General features: G+C 43.5%; 2 protein-coding genes across 4 annotated transcripts; one reads left to right on the top strand and one right to left on the bottom strand.

Moving 5' to 3' along the window:
• Nucleotides 1–260: 260 nt before the first annotated feature.
• Nucleotides 261–2,474, bottom strand: zcrb1 (zinc finger CCHC-type and RNA binding motif 1). Its single transcript, XM_037462185.2, has 8 exons — nt 2,348–2,474; nt 2,066–2,168; nt 1,946–1,974; nt 1,704–1,815; nt 1,480–1,587; nt 1,240–1,349; nt 1,081–1,156; nt 261–881 (listed from the first exon to the last, which is right to left on the bottom strand). The coding sequence occupies exons 2-8, from the start codon at nt 2,147–2,149 to the stop codon at nt 732–734; spliced, it is 669 nt and encodes a 222-aa protein (XP_037318082.1). The 5' UTR covers nt 2,150–2,168; nt 2,348–2,474; the 3' UTR covers nt 261–731.
• On the top strand, nt 2,458–17,342 carry pphln1 (periphilin 1). 3 transcript variants are annotated; one of them, XM_037462182.2, is made up of 11 exons: nt 2,458–2,552; nt 3,148–3,204; nt 3,611–3,675; nt 4,031–4,246; nt 4,957–5,018; nt 6,212–6,328; nt 6,608–6,786; nt 6,977–7,054; nt 8,969–9,024; nt 11,989–12,129; nt 15,795–17,342. In XM_037462182.2, coding segments are annotated over exons 2-11 (1,188 nt in total). In that variant the 5' UTR covers nt 2,458–2,552; nt 3,148–3,203; the 3' UTR covers nt 16,068–17,342. The 3 variants fall into 3 exon arrangements, with proteins under 3 accessions (XP_037318079.1, XP_037318078.1, XP_037318080.1); XM_037462181.2 differs by having other exon boundaries at nt 2,468–2,596; nt 15,795–17,341; XM_037462183.2 differs by lacking the exon at nt 6,977–7,054 and having other exon boundaries at nt 2,469–2,596; nt 15,795–17,339.
• The last annotated feature ends 1 nt before the right edge of the window (nt 17,343 follows it).

Below are 17,343 nucleotides of genomic sequence, written 5' to 3'. Positions count from 1 at the left end.
TTATGATTTGACTGGCTGTTTACATAAATGCAACTGAACGGTGTAGAAGATAACGTCGCATCTACCGCAATGTGTTAACCTCTTATCATTCTCAATCTACCGGCATTCGTCTCACATCATCTTTGGATCTGACTCAATCTTGGATCTGCAGAATTGCCGCAGCAGGTGGATCACAGGCGAGCACATTAAACACCGGGAAAGCCTTCCATTCATGTACGTGCTGACGCAAGGGAACATCAGAAAACACATTTCCAAGCAAACCACTACTGTGACTCTCATTTTATCATGTTGCTTCTTTTAATGTGAGGATTGGGTTCAGGGCCACAGGAACTCTCAAATATTGGGATATCAAGTGAATCCTCATCTGTTCAGACTTCAAATATACGTTATGGGGATGTAATATTTAGAATGTACACACATTGTCTACAAGAAAAAGGAATCATCCAATAATGGATCAATGATAAATATGAATGGATATTTACATTGCGCTTAGATGATCTGATTCCGCATTTCGCAACATAACGACCAACAATTGTTTGGATTTTCAGTAGAAAACAAGTTTTTATGGATTGAGATCTTTTTTTTAAAACACACATTCAACAATCAGGGTATTTTTATAGACCGAAAGAAAATCTTTTAGTTCAATGTGGAGAAAGGAAGAAACCACACTATAACACTATACAATTAAAAGAAAAAGCACAATTTGACAACCAAACTGCGTATTTATATATTTAGTCACTAAGCTCCTCCTCGTCGCTGAAGTATGCACTCTTTTTGATCCTTGGTTTCTTAGAATCAGAGGATGTTGAAGCACGACCACCTTCCTCTTGAGACACACGTGCCTGCTTCCTGTGAGTCTCCTCTGCTTCAATACGAGCTTGCTGGAGAGACAAAATAAACTACTTAAAGATCATAGGAGTCATAGGATAGTATGTCATAAAATATCACAGTATAGTGTGCTATAACAATGTTGTAACATTGAATGGCATAAGAAAATAAAAAAGTTTATAGTATGGCATGTTTTAAGGGGGACTAAGTACGTTGCATTTTTCACAAATGTGTCTATATATAGAAACTTACCTGAAAAGCTATTGCTTGGCTCAAACTATCTAAGTTTGGGTCCTCTCCCTCTTCTTCACTTTCTTCTTCTTCTTCACTATAAAAAAAGGGAAAATACTTAAGAATGACTAAAAAGCCCAATCTCACATACAATATCAATATCAGCTATTAAAGACTTACACAGGCTCGGGTTCTTCAGCCTTTTTCTTTTTTTTCTTTTCTTTCTTCTTTGGAGGTTCCCTCTCTCCAAGAAGGTTTTTTGGGCATGCGTAGCTCAGATGGCCTGTGTCCTGTTTCATCGATAAACACACAAAATCCGTATCACTATCTTGGTGATATGTATTTTTTTCATTCAAGGCAGAAAAACAGATATACTTAATGTAATACAACTCACAGGAATAAATGTTTAAATGCACTGACCCCACATTCGTAACATTTAGTCTTGTCTGTGTAGTTTCGTCTTTTTATAAACTCAGTTGCTCGGCCGTTGTCTTTGGCAATGCTCGCGGTCACTGTTCTGCCAAACAACTGGGAACGAACACATCAGAAACTCGGTCATGTGAATATCAAACACAACCCAGTCGGATGATGATCAGTGGCGTACGGTATGTGAACACTACTGGTCTTTGTTATTACGGACTCACTTGTTTGTTGTTGACTGCTCTTGCACAGTTATGAGCCGATTCTCTGTCCAGGAAGAGAACAAACGCCACCCCTTTACTCTGGCGAGTATCTTTATCCTTAACAATTGTAACCCTGCATGAAGCATAACAGTTATTAATACCCATTTTAGAATATATATGTAGCCTTCCCTCAGCAGTTGGGCTTACACATTGCTGTAAGACATAACTCATAATAAATAAACCACGAGAAAGATATTACTTACTTTACGACCTTTCCATATTTGGTGAAAAGCTGAAATGAGACAACAGTATCCGTTTCAGTAAAGAATTCAACATTTAAATACACCGGCCACACCATCGAGTGATGCTGGTACTTAAGTTACCTTGTGTAAGTCATTGTTGGTAAGAGAGAATGGCAGATTCGACACGTACACAGTGCTTTTACTTGGTGCCAAACCCCCGCTCATACTGGACGCATATGACACACTGCAAGATCAAAAAACAGCCAAATTATCATATAACGTTACCTAAGTGAAGTTAAATAGTGCAATGCACACCTTGTTAACGTTACTTTGCTAGTTTGGTTAAATAACCATTCATATTGGGTTACACATTTTAACGTAAGTTAACTACAGGCAGCAGAACACATTAACCAAATAACTCACCAACACAGCCTCCAAGGTTTCAATAATATCGTATGTGTGTTTAAAATAATGTGGATTTGTATGAAGCTTAACGTTCAGCGAAAAGAAACAAACGACATGTCTGTACGTCGCAGCTTTATGACGCACGCTCATTCCTCGTCCAATAAAACGCGTTCTCCATGTCCCTAGGCTAGGCTAGGCTAACCAAACCAAACCATTGTAGAAGGTGAGATTGTTTTTCAAATCGTGTGGAATAAAGGACCTTTTAATGTGAGTTATTGAACACGTATTGATCCATTATATGCATATTTCTGCCGCAAACAGATGTGTAGGATATTGTATGTCGGCATAGATTCGTTAACTTGTTATCACATGAAATATAACGTGTGGATGTTTGGAGCATATATAGACTTGAGCTAATTAGCACGCTAGCTGTCCGTTCTACGCGGAGCTAACGTTATAGTAGCTCGTAGTTTATTTCCCCATGAAAGAACAAATGACAGTGCTTCTTGTGACTTAACGTCTGGGTGTTGTTAATGTAGTGGTATGTTTAATGTGTTGTTAGTGGTCCAACGTTAGATTCACCCAGACGTCTATTGTGCAGAAAGAAACCTCAGGCAGCTCAGCTTCTTGATCACATCTCAGTCAAGCAGCTTGACTCCCTGTTTTATTTTACGAACCAAATAAAACCTGCACTATTTCCACGTTTGGAACAACTGGTAAAAGCTTGATCACGAGGATTATCTCCCAAATAGTTGCATGAAAACGTACTCCATGTGTATAGCTTTGACACTGTTTGAAAGAAATTACTTTTTTTACAGATTTTGTTGAAGATTGTGTTTTCTCTATATCACGCCCAGAGGTCCTTGAGTCTAAAAGTAAGTTTGGGATCAAGCTCTTTCTTTACACTACATTCATCTAACACTGTTTTGTTCTTACACTAGAGGACAACAACGACGACATAAGGACATTAAGCCCAAAAGACATCTAACCAAACAATATTCAGAGCATTTCTATACTTTGAACAACTGACTTGGGCCAAAACTTAAATGTTTTAAAGAAAGTTATGTCCATTATGTTTGTTGGTCATCAAATTTGAACCAAACTATCCTCATCATGTCCTTGCATATTTAGTTATGTTTATTACTGAAATATTGCCGTATGAAGAAGTTGAGTAGAACAAACACCCAGTCAATACATACATAAACTGCTGTGGTTTTTTTTGTGGAATTGCACCTGCACGGTTGCATATACAAAGCGTATCTTATCCCCTGCCTTTTACAGTGACGTACAGGAGAGAAAGGAATATACGGGAGGTTTATGAGGATCGCTTTTTGCCAGAGAGACCAGTAAGTGTGTACATAGTGGCCGCACACAAACACACAAGTAGATATTTGTCTTCCAAGCAGCTTGTATAAATGATTGGGTGAAGGAGGGCTGAAATACAGCTAACCACTCCAAATACTCATTTTGATTATGTATTTGCTCAATAACTGTTATGAATAAATGTAATTTTTCCTGACGGTGTTGGACAGCACGTGATACAAACTATTTCTGATCAAAGTATGCCAAGGCATTTTATACTTTTAATTAAGTGCATTTGAGCTGACACACCTTGAAAAAAAGTATAGATTTCCACAAATCACAATTTTTGAAAACCACATCTATATACAAATATGCAAACATGAAATGTTCTCCTGCTAGGGTCCTTACCCACGGGCAGTTGGCACAGCGGATAGAAGGGGACCCTTTGGCAGGCCGGAGGACGACTATGGCCGCGGCGGGTATGAATATGAAGCAGGTCCGCGCTTTTTTCCAAACGGAGCAGGACCACGTAATTATCATGAAGATCAGAGGAGCTACCATGGGGACAACGTTCATTTCTCCGCTGAACGCCGAGCCGTTCCACCTTCGAGGAGGGTGAGGACTTAAAAATGAATGCTTTTATTGTCGTTAAGAACTTTCAAAGACTGCCTTTCCTCTGGAAGAAAGTTGCTTGTTTGATATTTGCAAGACGTGAGGGTGAAACCAAACAGATCACTGAAATAGAGGAACGGACTGTTACAAACAAGATGTTCAGTCACAATAAAATTAGCAACATTATCAGCTTCCACTTTACAAAGTAATTGATTTACTTCGATAAGCAAACATGGATGTTAATATTTTCACGGCCATTGTGCTCTTAATGTTTTAGTTAACAATACGATTAATACTACTGCATGCCTCCCACTATACACACATTTGGACTTAAAGAGCCTTAAACATGCTGCAGACATTTTACCTGTGTATCCTATTGCTGGTTTGAGCTCTACACTTATAGCTAGCCAGCTGAGGGCGCTATAGTGTTGAGATATTTCCAAGTCTTCCTTTTTATCTGCTCGTCAGCTTATTGTCTAATGAGTGACATTTCACTTGAGACACATTCTAAAAATAAAAAAGTAAGTAATAAAGGTATTTAATGGCAACCTAATATGAGTTGGATGGTCATGAATCCATGACATACCCACCTGAGCTTTTTCATATAAAAACTTCATCGTACAAAGTTCCAGATGAATCATTGGTAGGTTCCGTAACACCTCTCTTTTAGGTTATAATCAAAACATTTGATTGACATTTACTCCATTGTTTAGGAGGACTACCCCTACAGAGTGCCCAGGGAGGACCCACACGCAGGGCGGCCTTTGGAGTTTGGGTAACTCATTTTACTGGCTAATATTTCTTCCAAAAAATACCAAACCTGCCTACAGAAACATTTTTCAAATGTAAAATCACTCTTTTGGCTATTAAGCCACTGGGTGCTGCTAGAGTTGGCCCCTTTTTTCAGTATGTGTTTGAAATCCATGTTTATAGAGCAGCAATGACGGACCAATGTCTGCCACTGCCCGTATCGGCCTGTCTCACCCTCCCAACAGTCGTGGTGGTCTAGGTCCTCACCTTGCTCCACACTTGTACAAGCTACACCCACCTCGGCAGACTTTTTGTTGCTCAACAGTGTCCCCAGTAAGGCCACAGACTATTATTACCTTTTTTAATTGTATTTTTTATCATTGGCCATATTCACTCCAAACCCTGGGCCATGCTTCCATCAGGCACTGTGGTAAGGGCATATGACCCTCATCCGAACCCGAACTAACCGCAGTTGACATCGTCAAATTCAGTCTGTTTACCTGCTTGTAATGTTGGTCATCTCAAGATTTGCAACTGGGTACTATGTGACACAGTCGTTCACCCCAAACGGACATCTAGAGCTGTGAAAGGCCTCTGAGGTCAGTTCCTGCCTGTTGATTGGGGGGTGGGGTAAGTGTCGGTAAAGGGTCAGCGGCCATTTGAAAATGAGACATGTCAAAATGTTTATAAAGACATACAGGGAGGGGTGAAAGGGTTGTTTTACTCGATGTACCTGGTTATGTATATTTTACATAACCATGTACGTTTATTTTAGAGATACATTTTTTTATTGTGAAGCACAAACTAAATACTCCACACAGTAGATTATTATATCAGCTCGAGACCATCTGCACATGCATTCCACATTGATATATCTTAAAATACATTACCTGTAGCTTGTTAGTGTTGCCATTTCTTTTTTTTAATCCTTTTTTGTTCTGTACGTCGCTTTGGATAAAAGCCTCAGCTAAATGACATGTAATGTTCTTGTGCATCAGCAGTAATGATATTGTAGAAGCATTTTCTTTATCTCAGCCTGGCGGATGGTCATGTGTTGTGTGTAAAGTCATAACCATACTTGGCCAGTTTGAGGAACTTTTTTTCCAAACGAAGAAGAAAATCCAAACCAATAATCCCTAATTTATTTTTAATAAATGGACCTCATTGAGCTGTTGTTTGCCGTGGATCCATAACATTTGTGCATGCTCATTCCCTCAGCGCTCGTGCTCCCCCTCAGCACAGCGTGCGAAACCAGGGCATCTACCCAGCGGCCCGATCGCTCCCAGAGAGCGGGGAAGACACACTTGTGCAAGCCATCCTCAACCTGGACAGAGGGTATGAACGAATGCATGAATGCATGCTTAGCCACTGTATGGGGCATCCATGTGCACTCATTGCCCTGTTGCATACAGCTAATGCTGCAGTCGGGGGGGGGGGGGGGGTAGTTGGTTAAAACCCAACGCTAGATGGGGGTGTTGTGCTATGGAAAGGGCAAAGTGCCTGTTTATTGCACCAAATCTACTTGACTCAAGTGTCATTCACCAAAACACTTGGTGTTTGCCCTATTGTTCTTCTTAAGATATGACAGCCCACACTATCCCTCTGCTTTTCCAGGGAGGACAGAGACCAATACAGGAGAAAGGCGGTCCCGTTCCCTCCGCTCAGAGAGCGCTCTCCCGTGCGCCGCGACGCCCCCCGTTCCCCCCACAGTCGCTCCGGCTCCAGCGTCAGCAGCAGGGGCTACTCGCCAGACCGAGCCAAGACGCTGCCGTTTCCCTTACAGCAAGGCAAGGGTACGTAGAGTCCTGACGCGGTGTAAAAAAAACACAATAGGCCAGGATGGGGAAATTGCTTCGGGTCATTTAAAAAAGGTGATTGACGTGTTTTTACAGAACAGGTTTTAAAAAGTACGTTCATTGTCAAGAGCTTTTTTTATTTCACCGTCTCCTCCGTGACTGATAACCTGGCTGGCTGGCTTTTCAGATGTGGACGGTCCAGAGGGAGTTTCTGAGCACCATTGGGGGGCGCTCTTTCCTCTACAGAGTGGACCTGAAACTTTGGGTCTGTACATTTAACCATGTGAGCAAGCTTGGACCTGAGTGACCCGGACCACGCAGGCTTGTTGTTCCTCCTCAGGTGTCTCCTTGCATCCTTGTCCCGTCATAGAAACATTTAGAAGCAAATATTGTAGCCTTTCTAGTCTCGAAAGACGGGAGAAGGATGCGAGGGACGGAGGACTGAATGAATCGATTTGAAATCAACTTTAAACACGCACTATGAAACAAGGCATAATACAACCGCTCAGAATAACTGACAATATTAATTCTGACCACAATAAACCCAGATTCCTCAAATTTTTTTCACTCAGGTCTGATGTTGCATCATGAATTCTGTTTCTTGATTAGTACTTAGTGGTGACTTTGCTGTACTGGCTTCCCTCCCTTTTAAAGCACTTCTATTTGCTGTGGAGGTCCGCCAGCGCTTTCCACTGTTCCCACGCTCATCTGTAAATGTACGCCGCTTGGAAATGAGATTTTAAAAGTAATTATCCAGACCAACTGAGGAAATGAAACCGCTTCTGTCCAACATTATTCTCCCCTCAGTCGTGAGTCGTTAGGCCCCACGCTGTCTGCTCAGGAAATAATGCCTTTGATAAGGTGTTGTGAGGCAGCAGCAGAGTTTACAGTCCACGTCAAAGCTGTTTTTCAAACACTTGTCTGCAGGCGGCAATGCCAATTTTAATGCCTGCTCTCATCGGGTCCATCTTTTATTTCTGTTACTGATGTTGGCCGTTCACTGTGCCGCGTTTACATCAGTAATACATCTTTGACTAACTGGACTGTAAAATGCATGAATGCTAGTCAACCTCCTTGTTTCCGCACGTGGCTCCGTGTGGTTTAGTTCTGCTACCGTCGTCAGTGCTCGCCTTGACAATTTTCATTTGATTAGTGGTCTGTAATTAGATCAGTGGACCTTTTTTTAGAATTACAAGTGGTTGTTGTGTGACAAAAAGCTGCTGCCACATGTGTTCAAATGTTTAAACCTCGTGAAAGGAGAACATAACGGCATTGATGATGTTTTATAGCCGAGTAACAGAGCAGTGGGTGTTCTTCTGGTCAGAGGAGAAGGCCTAGTTATGAGGTCCACAGCCAGTGACCTCACCGGTCGCTCTTCCTGCTGGCTATGAAGAGACCTATTCTCAGAGAAAAATGACTTGTAAGTACAGTCGTGGACAGCATTGGAAAGTTTGCCAGCAGTTTCCCAATTTAAGTCCAAGCACTACATTTCCACTTTCTTCAAAACAAATCGACATGGGCCAGGTGAAATTCCACGCCGCGGATTTGTTTCAGAAATGTACAAAGGTTACACTCGTTAAACTTAACCTATTCCCAGTATGGGTAACATGAGAGACGCGGAGTGGTTTGTAATGTCTCCAGCAGCCGGCCGTCCTCCCCGCTCCGTCTGCCACTTTGTCAGGCCTCATAAAGATGCCACCAGGTCGTGTGTGTGTCTGTGTGTGTGTGTGTGTGTGTGGACGAAGAGGGAAAGGCTATAGGATGTCTGATGGATATTCCTGAAGCCAAAGCTTCCTCATCGGGGTGTTTTTGTTTCATAGCGGGATGCGTGTTTGTGGGTAGACTTGATTAGTCTGAAGCCTCGTGTGGCCTGTAAGACAAAAGCTGGTGGAAGAACAAATGAAAAGGAGGAGAGGAGAATTGTGTCCGGTTCAACTGTACCTTGATTTTTTTCCCCAGATGTTCTATCCTCCGTACCTGTCCGGATCCAACCATCTACACCTTTTTACAAAGCCATGATTCCCATAAACACATACTCACTCATTTTAATAATAATAATACTTCTCCCTTTTCCAATGAATTTCTTCCCTCCATTATCTTTTTATGTTTTTTTTGCACTCCACTCAAGTCCCACGTTGTCAAACTGTTGTCTTTCTTTGCTTCTTCTTTTTTTTTTCAGATAAAATTCCTGGTCTGTCAAGAGAAGGCTCGCCACACAGCGCGACCTCAATCAAGGTACCAAACTGTGACACTGCAGGTCTTCCTTGAACGACACCACAGGCCTTTTTTGACAGTATAAGCTTCTATTTATTATTGTATATTATAAATGCAGCAGTTCAGCCTCCGAATTGCAGCTCTACTTTATTACACATCACGGTCCCCCGCCCCCTTGTCACCGCACAGCGGGACGCATCTGGAACTTCTTTAATTCCGTCGTTGTAATAAGTGTTTCGTCCCATTGAAGTATGTTAATGGGTTTTAAAGTGGCCCTCACGCAGAGCATGAAAGCCGTCAGGCCTATGCTTTGTTTACCTGTGCTGTAAGCAGACTTCAATCACGAGCACTTGTAGCGACGGAGGGGAAAGGGGCTCGAGTGTCGACGAAAGCATGAGCGCTTCCTTAAAGTGCCCCCCCTTAAAAAAAATAAAACGACGAATCTACTTTTTTACGGTTTCGAGTAAGTACTGGATGTCGATCCCTCCCGCCCGCCCGCATCGCAAATAACCGCCGATATCATCCGTCTCCAACGACGCAGAGGAGTGTAAATAGAATCAGATGTGATCAGGCGCAATGCGTCTGGCTGCGGCCACCCAGAAGCGAAGCGGCTAAAACTCGGTAGCCGAGGTCCCCTGTTTTATCACGGGATCTCGGTCCCCCCCGAACTAGCCACCCCGTGGAACTCATTGGGGGTGTGTTTACATCACTTACAATGAACAATCGCTTCCTTCTCTTTCTTTGCCTGCCGAAGGCCAGGGCCGACTATGTTTGTTAGCTGTGACTGTCCCGCAGTCAAAGCGTCGGTGGAAAATCGATGGGTAATGCAGCAACGGCGTTGATGAGCCATCATCAGCCGGCGTGTGTAATGGCGCTTATGGGATGGATGATTTTGAGGCACACATTGGGAAAGCCACGGCATAATGTGCAAAAATTCCCTTTGATCGAAAACAATGTAGAAAGCGTTAACCTCCAGTGCCGCTTTGTTATCCAGTGAGGCTTTTTATTTATCTCATTAGCAGCCATCAGATCTTTTTCAGAACACACTGGTGCTAAATTGTCATGCAGCCATGTCTATTTACACTGAATCCTCCTCTTGCACAGCAGGCACTTTGATGTCTTTTTAAATCTGTGCACTTGCTTTATACTTTAGAACTGACTAGATACAGAAGAGAAACGAGCGCTCTCGTCTGTATGTGCATTTTGGTAAGAACCAATCAACTGCTGTGATGAAAGTTTTACCAAGAACTCCGCACACACACACACACACACTGATGCACACTGCTGCTTTTTGCTGTTTGATCTAGCTTGTGGTGCATTGTTTTTTTTGTTTTTTCTCTTTTCTGGGGGCACAGACCCCATAACCTTGGCCAAGATGAAAGGCCTGTGCCCCCAGTAAAGCTTGCACTTCAAGGCCCCTGCCACTGCCTGCTGTTGGGATTCAACAAACACTCACACACACACAGCCGTTCCAGATGGGGGAGGGGGGGGGGGACTCCCGCTGTGGCTTTGAGCCGTCATGGAGTAGTGGCTGGAGAGCATATCCTGTAGCTGAAAAGGTCGCCAGAACGTTTCATCCTCACATGAAAACCCGATCGGTCAGAGGACCACTCCTCCTACAGCGCCGCCATCACCGTAACATTCATTGAGCAAAGTTAAATGTCTCCACACATCAGGGATATTTGGTTCAGATACACTCATGCTGTTTCCCTGCCTACATGCGGTCTTTGTATGTATGCATGTTGGCCAGACGTGTGATCCCTCCAAAGAAGCAGATTTCCTCAAATGTCCACTTGGACATCTGACTACACCCAAACTAGGGTCAAATCTCCAGAACGAGCCTGCAAATTATCACCATTTCACACAGATGGTTGAATAGGATAACGCGATGAGGTAATAACTGCGACTTAACCCCATAACTCGTAACCTTTTTTTCCATTTTTAATCATTTTTAGTATTGCATTGAAAAGAAATTACCTATACGAAATACATCTGCCCAGCTTTCTCACATTGTAACATCCCTTTGCGGTTGGCGGTGGCCAGCGAGTTGAAGTGAGCGACTCGGACAGGGATGGGCAGGCCGTACGCTAACAAACACACGCGCTGGACTCCTCCCGAGCAAAAACTTCGAGGACAGAATTGGACGATGCCTTCACGAGTTGTTATTTTAGACCACGCTCTGCTCGGTGATGTACCGCCCGCTCCGACGTCTTTCCCTCACTCATGGAGAGATTTAATGTTATGACTTTGTCCGTGGCCCGTCTCCCATAATGTATGAGTGGACTTTAGTCATGGCTGGGCAGCGCTGCTCCCTGGCCTTCAAAGTCTTCATAGTATCAAGAAATGAGCAAAAGAAATTGAGCAGTGATCCGAGTTGGCCTCATTTCTCCCCTTTGCGCTTTCTTCTGGCTTTCTTTTTTTCTTTTCATTTGTACTAATGGGCACTAGGGTTTCCTATCTATCCGACAGATTCCCCCGTAAGATAATTAAAAACATCTCAAAGTATCAAATTTTACAAGTTTGCAGGTTTAGTCATAATTTGCTCAGAAATACGAACCGTAAAAATGATCCGTATCTCTTGTGGTGAATACGGCATACGAGCTGCTGCTTCTTACTCACAGCTGTAATGCCGGCAAATCCCTTATTCTGCAAGTGGACTACCCACAGTACTCGCCTGTGACCTTTCAGCTTTAGAAGCAGAGCTTCATCCTTTTTGGTACGCCTCGTCAACCACGTCTTTCCTGTGAAGTTAAACACAAAACGGAGGTTGGGTCATAGCTTTAAGTCGCTGACCTGCGTCCTTTGACCTCCGTTCCCCGTTCGCTGTATGCTTTCGATTGCAGGCATCGTTTCTGTCAACGCGGCTGCAGTGGTGCACATTTTCAACAATGTTTCTGTAATCATCACTTGCATACATTGCGCCGTGACTCACACCTCTTTCTCCCCTACCTTTTTTTTTGTATTTTGTTTATTCATTTGCTGTAGGAGGAGAATCATCCTCTCGAAGGAGAAAAGGAGGAGCCTCTGATGGCTCCAGCCGTCGAGGAGAGCCAGAAGTCGTCCCCGGACAACGTTCAAGAGCGACGAGCCCTGGCCATCGCAGCCAAAGCGAAGGAGATCGAGAAGGTAACAGCCACTTGACGTTCCAAAAAAGGTCCACTGATCTAATTGCAGACCACTAATCAAATGAAAACGTCTGGAAATAAGCAGGTTGAGGTATAGAAAACATGCAGAAAACAAAAAGGTCCCACTAGCATTCATCCATTTTACAGTCTAGTTAATCATTGCTGATGTAATGTAAACACTGCACAGGAAATAGCCAGTGACATAAATAAAAGGGGACGTCACATCCACCTCTTTCTGACAATGGGGGGGGTTGTTGAGTGATCAAATGATTCCGCGCGTAGTTCGGTATTAAAATACCTTTATTTAAATAATGAGTTGAAGAATGTTTCACACATTTCTCGGAGGGATATGATTAAAGATGATTTGTCACTCTTTTGGATTGATACCATAAAATGTCTTAATCGGTATCCAAGTTGCATTTGTAAAGGAAAATGTGACCGTTTTGTGCCAGCGGCCCTCAGTTGGGGAAAAACAACTGCGTTTACGAGCGTCTCATTTCAAGTTTTACATTTTTAAGTCTTTTCCATAAACGTCCACCACGGTGCACGCGCTTGGCAAAGGCTCCCGTACACATGGTGGCCTTCACTCGTCTGACTCACACCTGGCTGATTTTAGTGGATAGGCATTTCTGGAACAATCGGCTCTTATTTACCTAACGAGGCAGGAAATGAGCTTTTCTGTCCACTGGTCACAATGGCGGACACATCTGAAAATCGACAGCCAGACATCAGTTGCAGAGAAGAAGGGCTCATTATTGGCCCAAGTAACATATTAAGTTTTCCTGGTGACTCGTCTAACTGCAGCAATGGCTCATAAGGGCCTCCACTTAATATCGCTCAAAACATCGCAACTCTCTTGCCCTCCTGTGTGTTTGACTCATCTTTACATATGGACACACACGCGTACATAAAAAGGCCCGCACACAGCGGTTTAGAACACTGCGATAGTGTACATTCTACGCATAAACAAAAGCAGCAACCCGGGTAAAGTGCAGACATGGCATCGATTTGCGTACACAATAAATCAAAAGCTTAACGGAGCCAAAAGCGCCCGGGGCCCGAGGTTCGCAGCTCTGCTCGTGGTTATCTAATGAAGGCCATTCCTGTAGCAGCGAGCGCCGCCGCTGCTTTACTGGGAGCGTTAAACCCGAGCCAGCTCCCCCCCCCCACGGAGCGCGCGCCACAGCGCTCACGCTGGGCTGCGCCACAGAGCCTTTAGGCCCGCCAGAATGCCGACGTTGCAGCTCCTGGCCTGTTTTATGGACTGTGCCCCACCAACACCACCCATCCCCCCCCCGCCTCAGTCTGTGCATCCTCCGGGTCCCTCAGGCTCTGTGGTCATTTCATACAGTACGCATTTAGGTTGACTGCCAAGACCCGTGTTAAGAATAAGCGCTTGTGTATTGGTCATGTTTCTATGGCCTGTGATCCGCAGAACTAGTCATGGAATTATGGGAAACTGTAGATTAGAATGAGTAACTCCAGTCTCACAGGGATATGACGTTTCCAGGTTTTTTTGATTCCTGAAAAGTCCCTAGCAGAACTTGGTATTCTGAGTTATGAAAGGCCGGCTTGTTTACTCGTGATTTTGAGTTAATTCAGATTTGTTTCTCGGCTCATACGCACAACCAGGTGGGATATGTCTTTCTGACCCAATAGTGTTTTGTAAATCACTTTTTAAGCCTGAATCAAAACCCGAGAGAATCAGTTGGCTACCGGGCCAAAGCGGCAGACAGAACCGACCGGCCCGCTGGAGAAGGAATACAGTAAGCAGTTGTCTGCTGGCCGCTATTCGTCTTTCAAACCTGCCCCAGAACACACGGCTAAACACTTGTGACTGAAACAACAAAGCTCACAGGGGGCACTCGTGCTCGGCCACTCTTGACAAGTGTCGGCCAGATGTTTTGGCTTTCTGCCCTCAATCTGGTCTAGCCATCTCAGTCCGGTAGCGCCTCGCGACGCGTCTCCCCCGCCTCTCGCCGATCGGGAGCTGAACTTTCCATCGCCGCGCCGCCTCGCCGTGTGTTTGTGTAGCGAAGTGAAATCGGCCCGCCGTAATTCCGCCGCCAACCGCTCTGATTGTCCCAAGTTGACTTTGGCCTGCGGCGCACAGTAGCGCGTTGTGGTGAGTGACAAGGCATGAGAGGCAATGAGAGCTTGTATGCTTTGCTCGTCACAGGCCACGTGGTGATACAAAGAGAACTTTCATTTACTCTGGTAAGGAATCCAAATATATTTGGCTCCAAGACAGAAATTCTCCCCATTGCTTTAACTAGCTATTGACAATCAAGTTTTTTTTTTTTTTTTTTTTAGAAACAGTGACTCCACCCAAAGACGAGTCCTGGCCTTCTTGCTTTCTGATTGGATAAGAAGGGAGTGATCTCAGGGTGCGCGCTTGAATGCAGGAAATGCGTTGTCCGCACATCTAGGAACAACTGACAAGTTGTTGTCATCGCACTTTATTGCATACTTCATCCGAGCAGGTGATCAGCTGTTGAATGAGACCCATAGAGGTTGATAAGAAATGAGCCGGGCGGAGCAATCTGGGTCTTGCTTTTCTTAACCCGCGCGTTGGTCTGGCTGCCGTGTAACTTCTTCCTCAGAATCCGTTTTGTTTTAGGTCCCCTCTTATGTTCACCACAGTTTTCCTGGAAACAAATGCATCCAGCTGTTGGATCCAGGTCACCCTGTTATGAGATCTTTATTTGCGATCTGTCCTCCACGCCAACACGCTCTGTTCCAGGAACATTGTGGAAAGCTTTAAATATGCCAGTGAGTTTGAAAGCCACCGCCTGCGGAAGGGCCATTGTAGCCGGCTGGATTATTAAGTCAAAGTTCAATTCACTTCCACTTAGTCCGGGTAAAGAACTTACCAAGTTTAAGATCCTGCGGAAGAAAACGAGAGGAGGAAGCAGCATATGAGAGACTGAGATTGAGATGTGTTTGTGAGGCCTGCCAGTGTGGATATAGCCATCTTTTTTAGAGAAATAGAGCAACAAACTAAGCTAAAAAAAACCCTCATGGGTAAACGTGTGTCTTTATATTTGTATTTTTTTTTCTTCATTGTAATCCATTCTATTAGATGGCAGGAATGGAGGGCCAACCTTTTGGAAATGAAATTAACTTGGGAGTTAGAAACGAATCTCTGTTTTTGGCATCTTTGCCAATCAAACCACTTTATGTGGTTCCCAGGGGCCTGTTTCTTTTAGTTTATGAGACATTTGAGACGGCGTGAAATGGCAGCTCCCAAACAAGATCCAGCTCATCTTCGTCAGTGTCCCTCCAACACCTGTTATAAGCCTGTGAGACTCCACTAAAGCTGTGTTTTTATGCCTCTTGTGCCACCGTGTCCTGTTTTAAAGGGTCCTCATTAAACTTGAGCAGATGAGTGTTTATCTTTTTGACACTATGTGACGTGTGTTGACACCAGAAGGATCGACCCGGGCTCATTGGCTCATTGAATATTGACACCTAGGCGTCAAGTTGAGCAGGAAGGAAACATCGTTTCATCTTCTCATTTAAGAGCTTTTTTTTTTTTCTTATAGGTTTGACCTGTGCCAATGACACTTTTTTTTTAAAACTCTTTCAAATCTGCATATAAATGGATGTAAATCTGTTGACTGTTTGTTAACAACTCGTTTTGGGGTGGGGGTACCAAACTTCCAGGTCTACCGGCAAGACTGCGAGACATTTGGCATGGTGGTGAAGATGCTGGTGGCCAAAGACCCCAACCTGGAGAAGCAGCTGCAGGTTCCCCTGAGGGAGAACCTCGGGGAGATCCGCGAACGTTGCCTGGAGGAACTGAACCACTTCATCGGCGAGCTGGACGAGGTGGTCCGGCAGTCGGAACCTTCCGTCTGTGACTCGACCACCCCGTCGACGGCTCTGACTGCTCATAAACTTCCAAAGACTGGGGTCGGTCACGGCTCGTCTTACTGACACGCTGGCCATCGGCTCCTCGTGAGACTGAGCGTCGAAGGACCTTTGAACACAACGGATATCTCTAATATGTTTTTTGTTTTTTTCTTTGCTGGACCTGGAATCGACTCTACGACGCAGCCATCTGAAGGAAAACTCAAAACTGAGTTCATGCAGTGTTGCATTGTACTGGAACGGTGTTTGTTTCAAACGGACCATTTTATACCTTTCCTCTACTTGTTGAAAGATGGAGATTATAAAATATGGTTTCAAGTTGTTCAGTCTCTCATTATATGGAAATGGTTCACGTGGGTTTTGTTATTTAAAACAATTGTTGGTTGGTCCTGCAGCATGATCACACTTTTCTAAAAGAAAAGCCAGATAAGACAATATTGTTTTCTGTTATGTTCAGTTGTGTTTGTTTTGTAGCAGTCACATTTATGACTTGGTGCTGCTAAATTTACAGTTCTATAAATTTGTACTGTCTGGAAATGCCAGTTTGTTTACTTGTCTCATTTGCTTCTCAAACTTGGATTTCCTTCGGAAAATTATTTTTAACTTAGCGTTTTTGTTATTTAATACAAGTTACATAAATACCCAACCTTGTCTTCTTTAGCTATACTTAAATTCTGCTATTTCAGTATTGTGTATAGCCTCCTAAAACAATTTAGCAACGTGCCTCACCTAAACATTAAAGAAAAATTCACTAATTTAAAATTCAAAATGTAAGCTAGCAATTTATTGTAACACAATTCACTCTTCATGAGGTTTAGATTCCATTGCCACCCTGCACAATCCTAAAAACTCAATACATCTCCCCATTAAAACCATCACCACAGAATTAATATCATATGAACATTGTCAAAAATACAGGACAACCATTCAGGAAACTAAGGAAAGAAATCATTTATTACAAGCGTCTTTACATCACAAAGCATTTAGCTGGTTATGTCTGAGCAAGAGAATGGACAGTGTGTTACTGCCATCCGTATCATCGTTTGAACACTAAGCATTGGGGTGAATATGGTGTAGAAATTGTTAGAGTAACTTGGCACTTTACTGTGAAGAGCACAGTTTATGAAGTGGCACCTTCTTGGTTTCTAATGAAATATTAACGAGGTCTGTTTGTTTTCTGCTATTTCTTGTATATCTTACACTTCAACAGAAACCATTGAAACACGGATATAAAAATACCAGTATTCAAATCTTAACTTAGTATATACATAATTTGGACTATTATGCATTAAATAATTTTTTGGTTTGCTTCTATTTTCTACGTTATTGACTCCTATGTTCA

The sequence above is a fragment of the Pungitius pungitius genome, chromosome 2, assembly GCF_949316345.1.
Source record: "Pungitius pungitius chromosome 2, fPunPun2.1, whole genome shotgun sequence".
Lineage (NCBI taxonomy): Eukaryota > Metazoa > Chordata > Actinopteri > Perciformes > Gasterosteidae > Pungitius > Pungitius pungitius.
The sequence above is the reverse complement of the archived record's forward strand: the minus strand, read 5'-3'. Positions and strand labels throughout refer to the sequence as shown.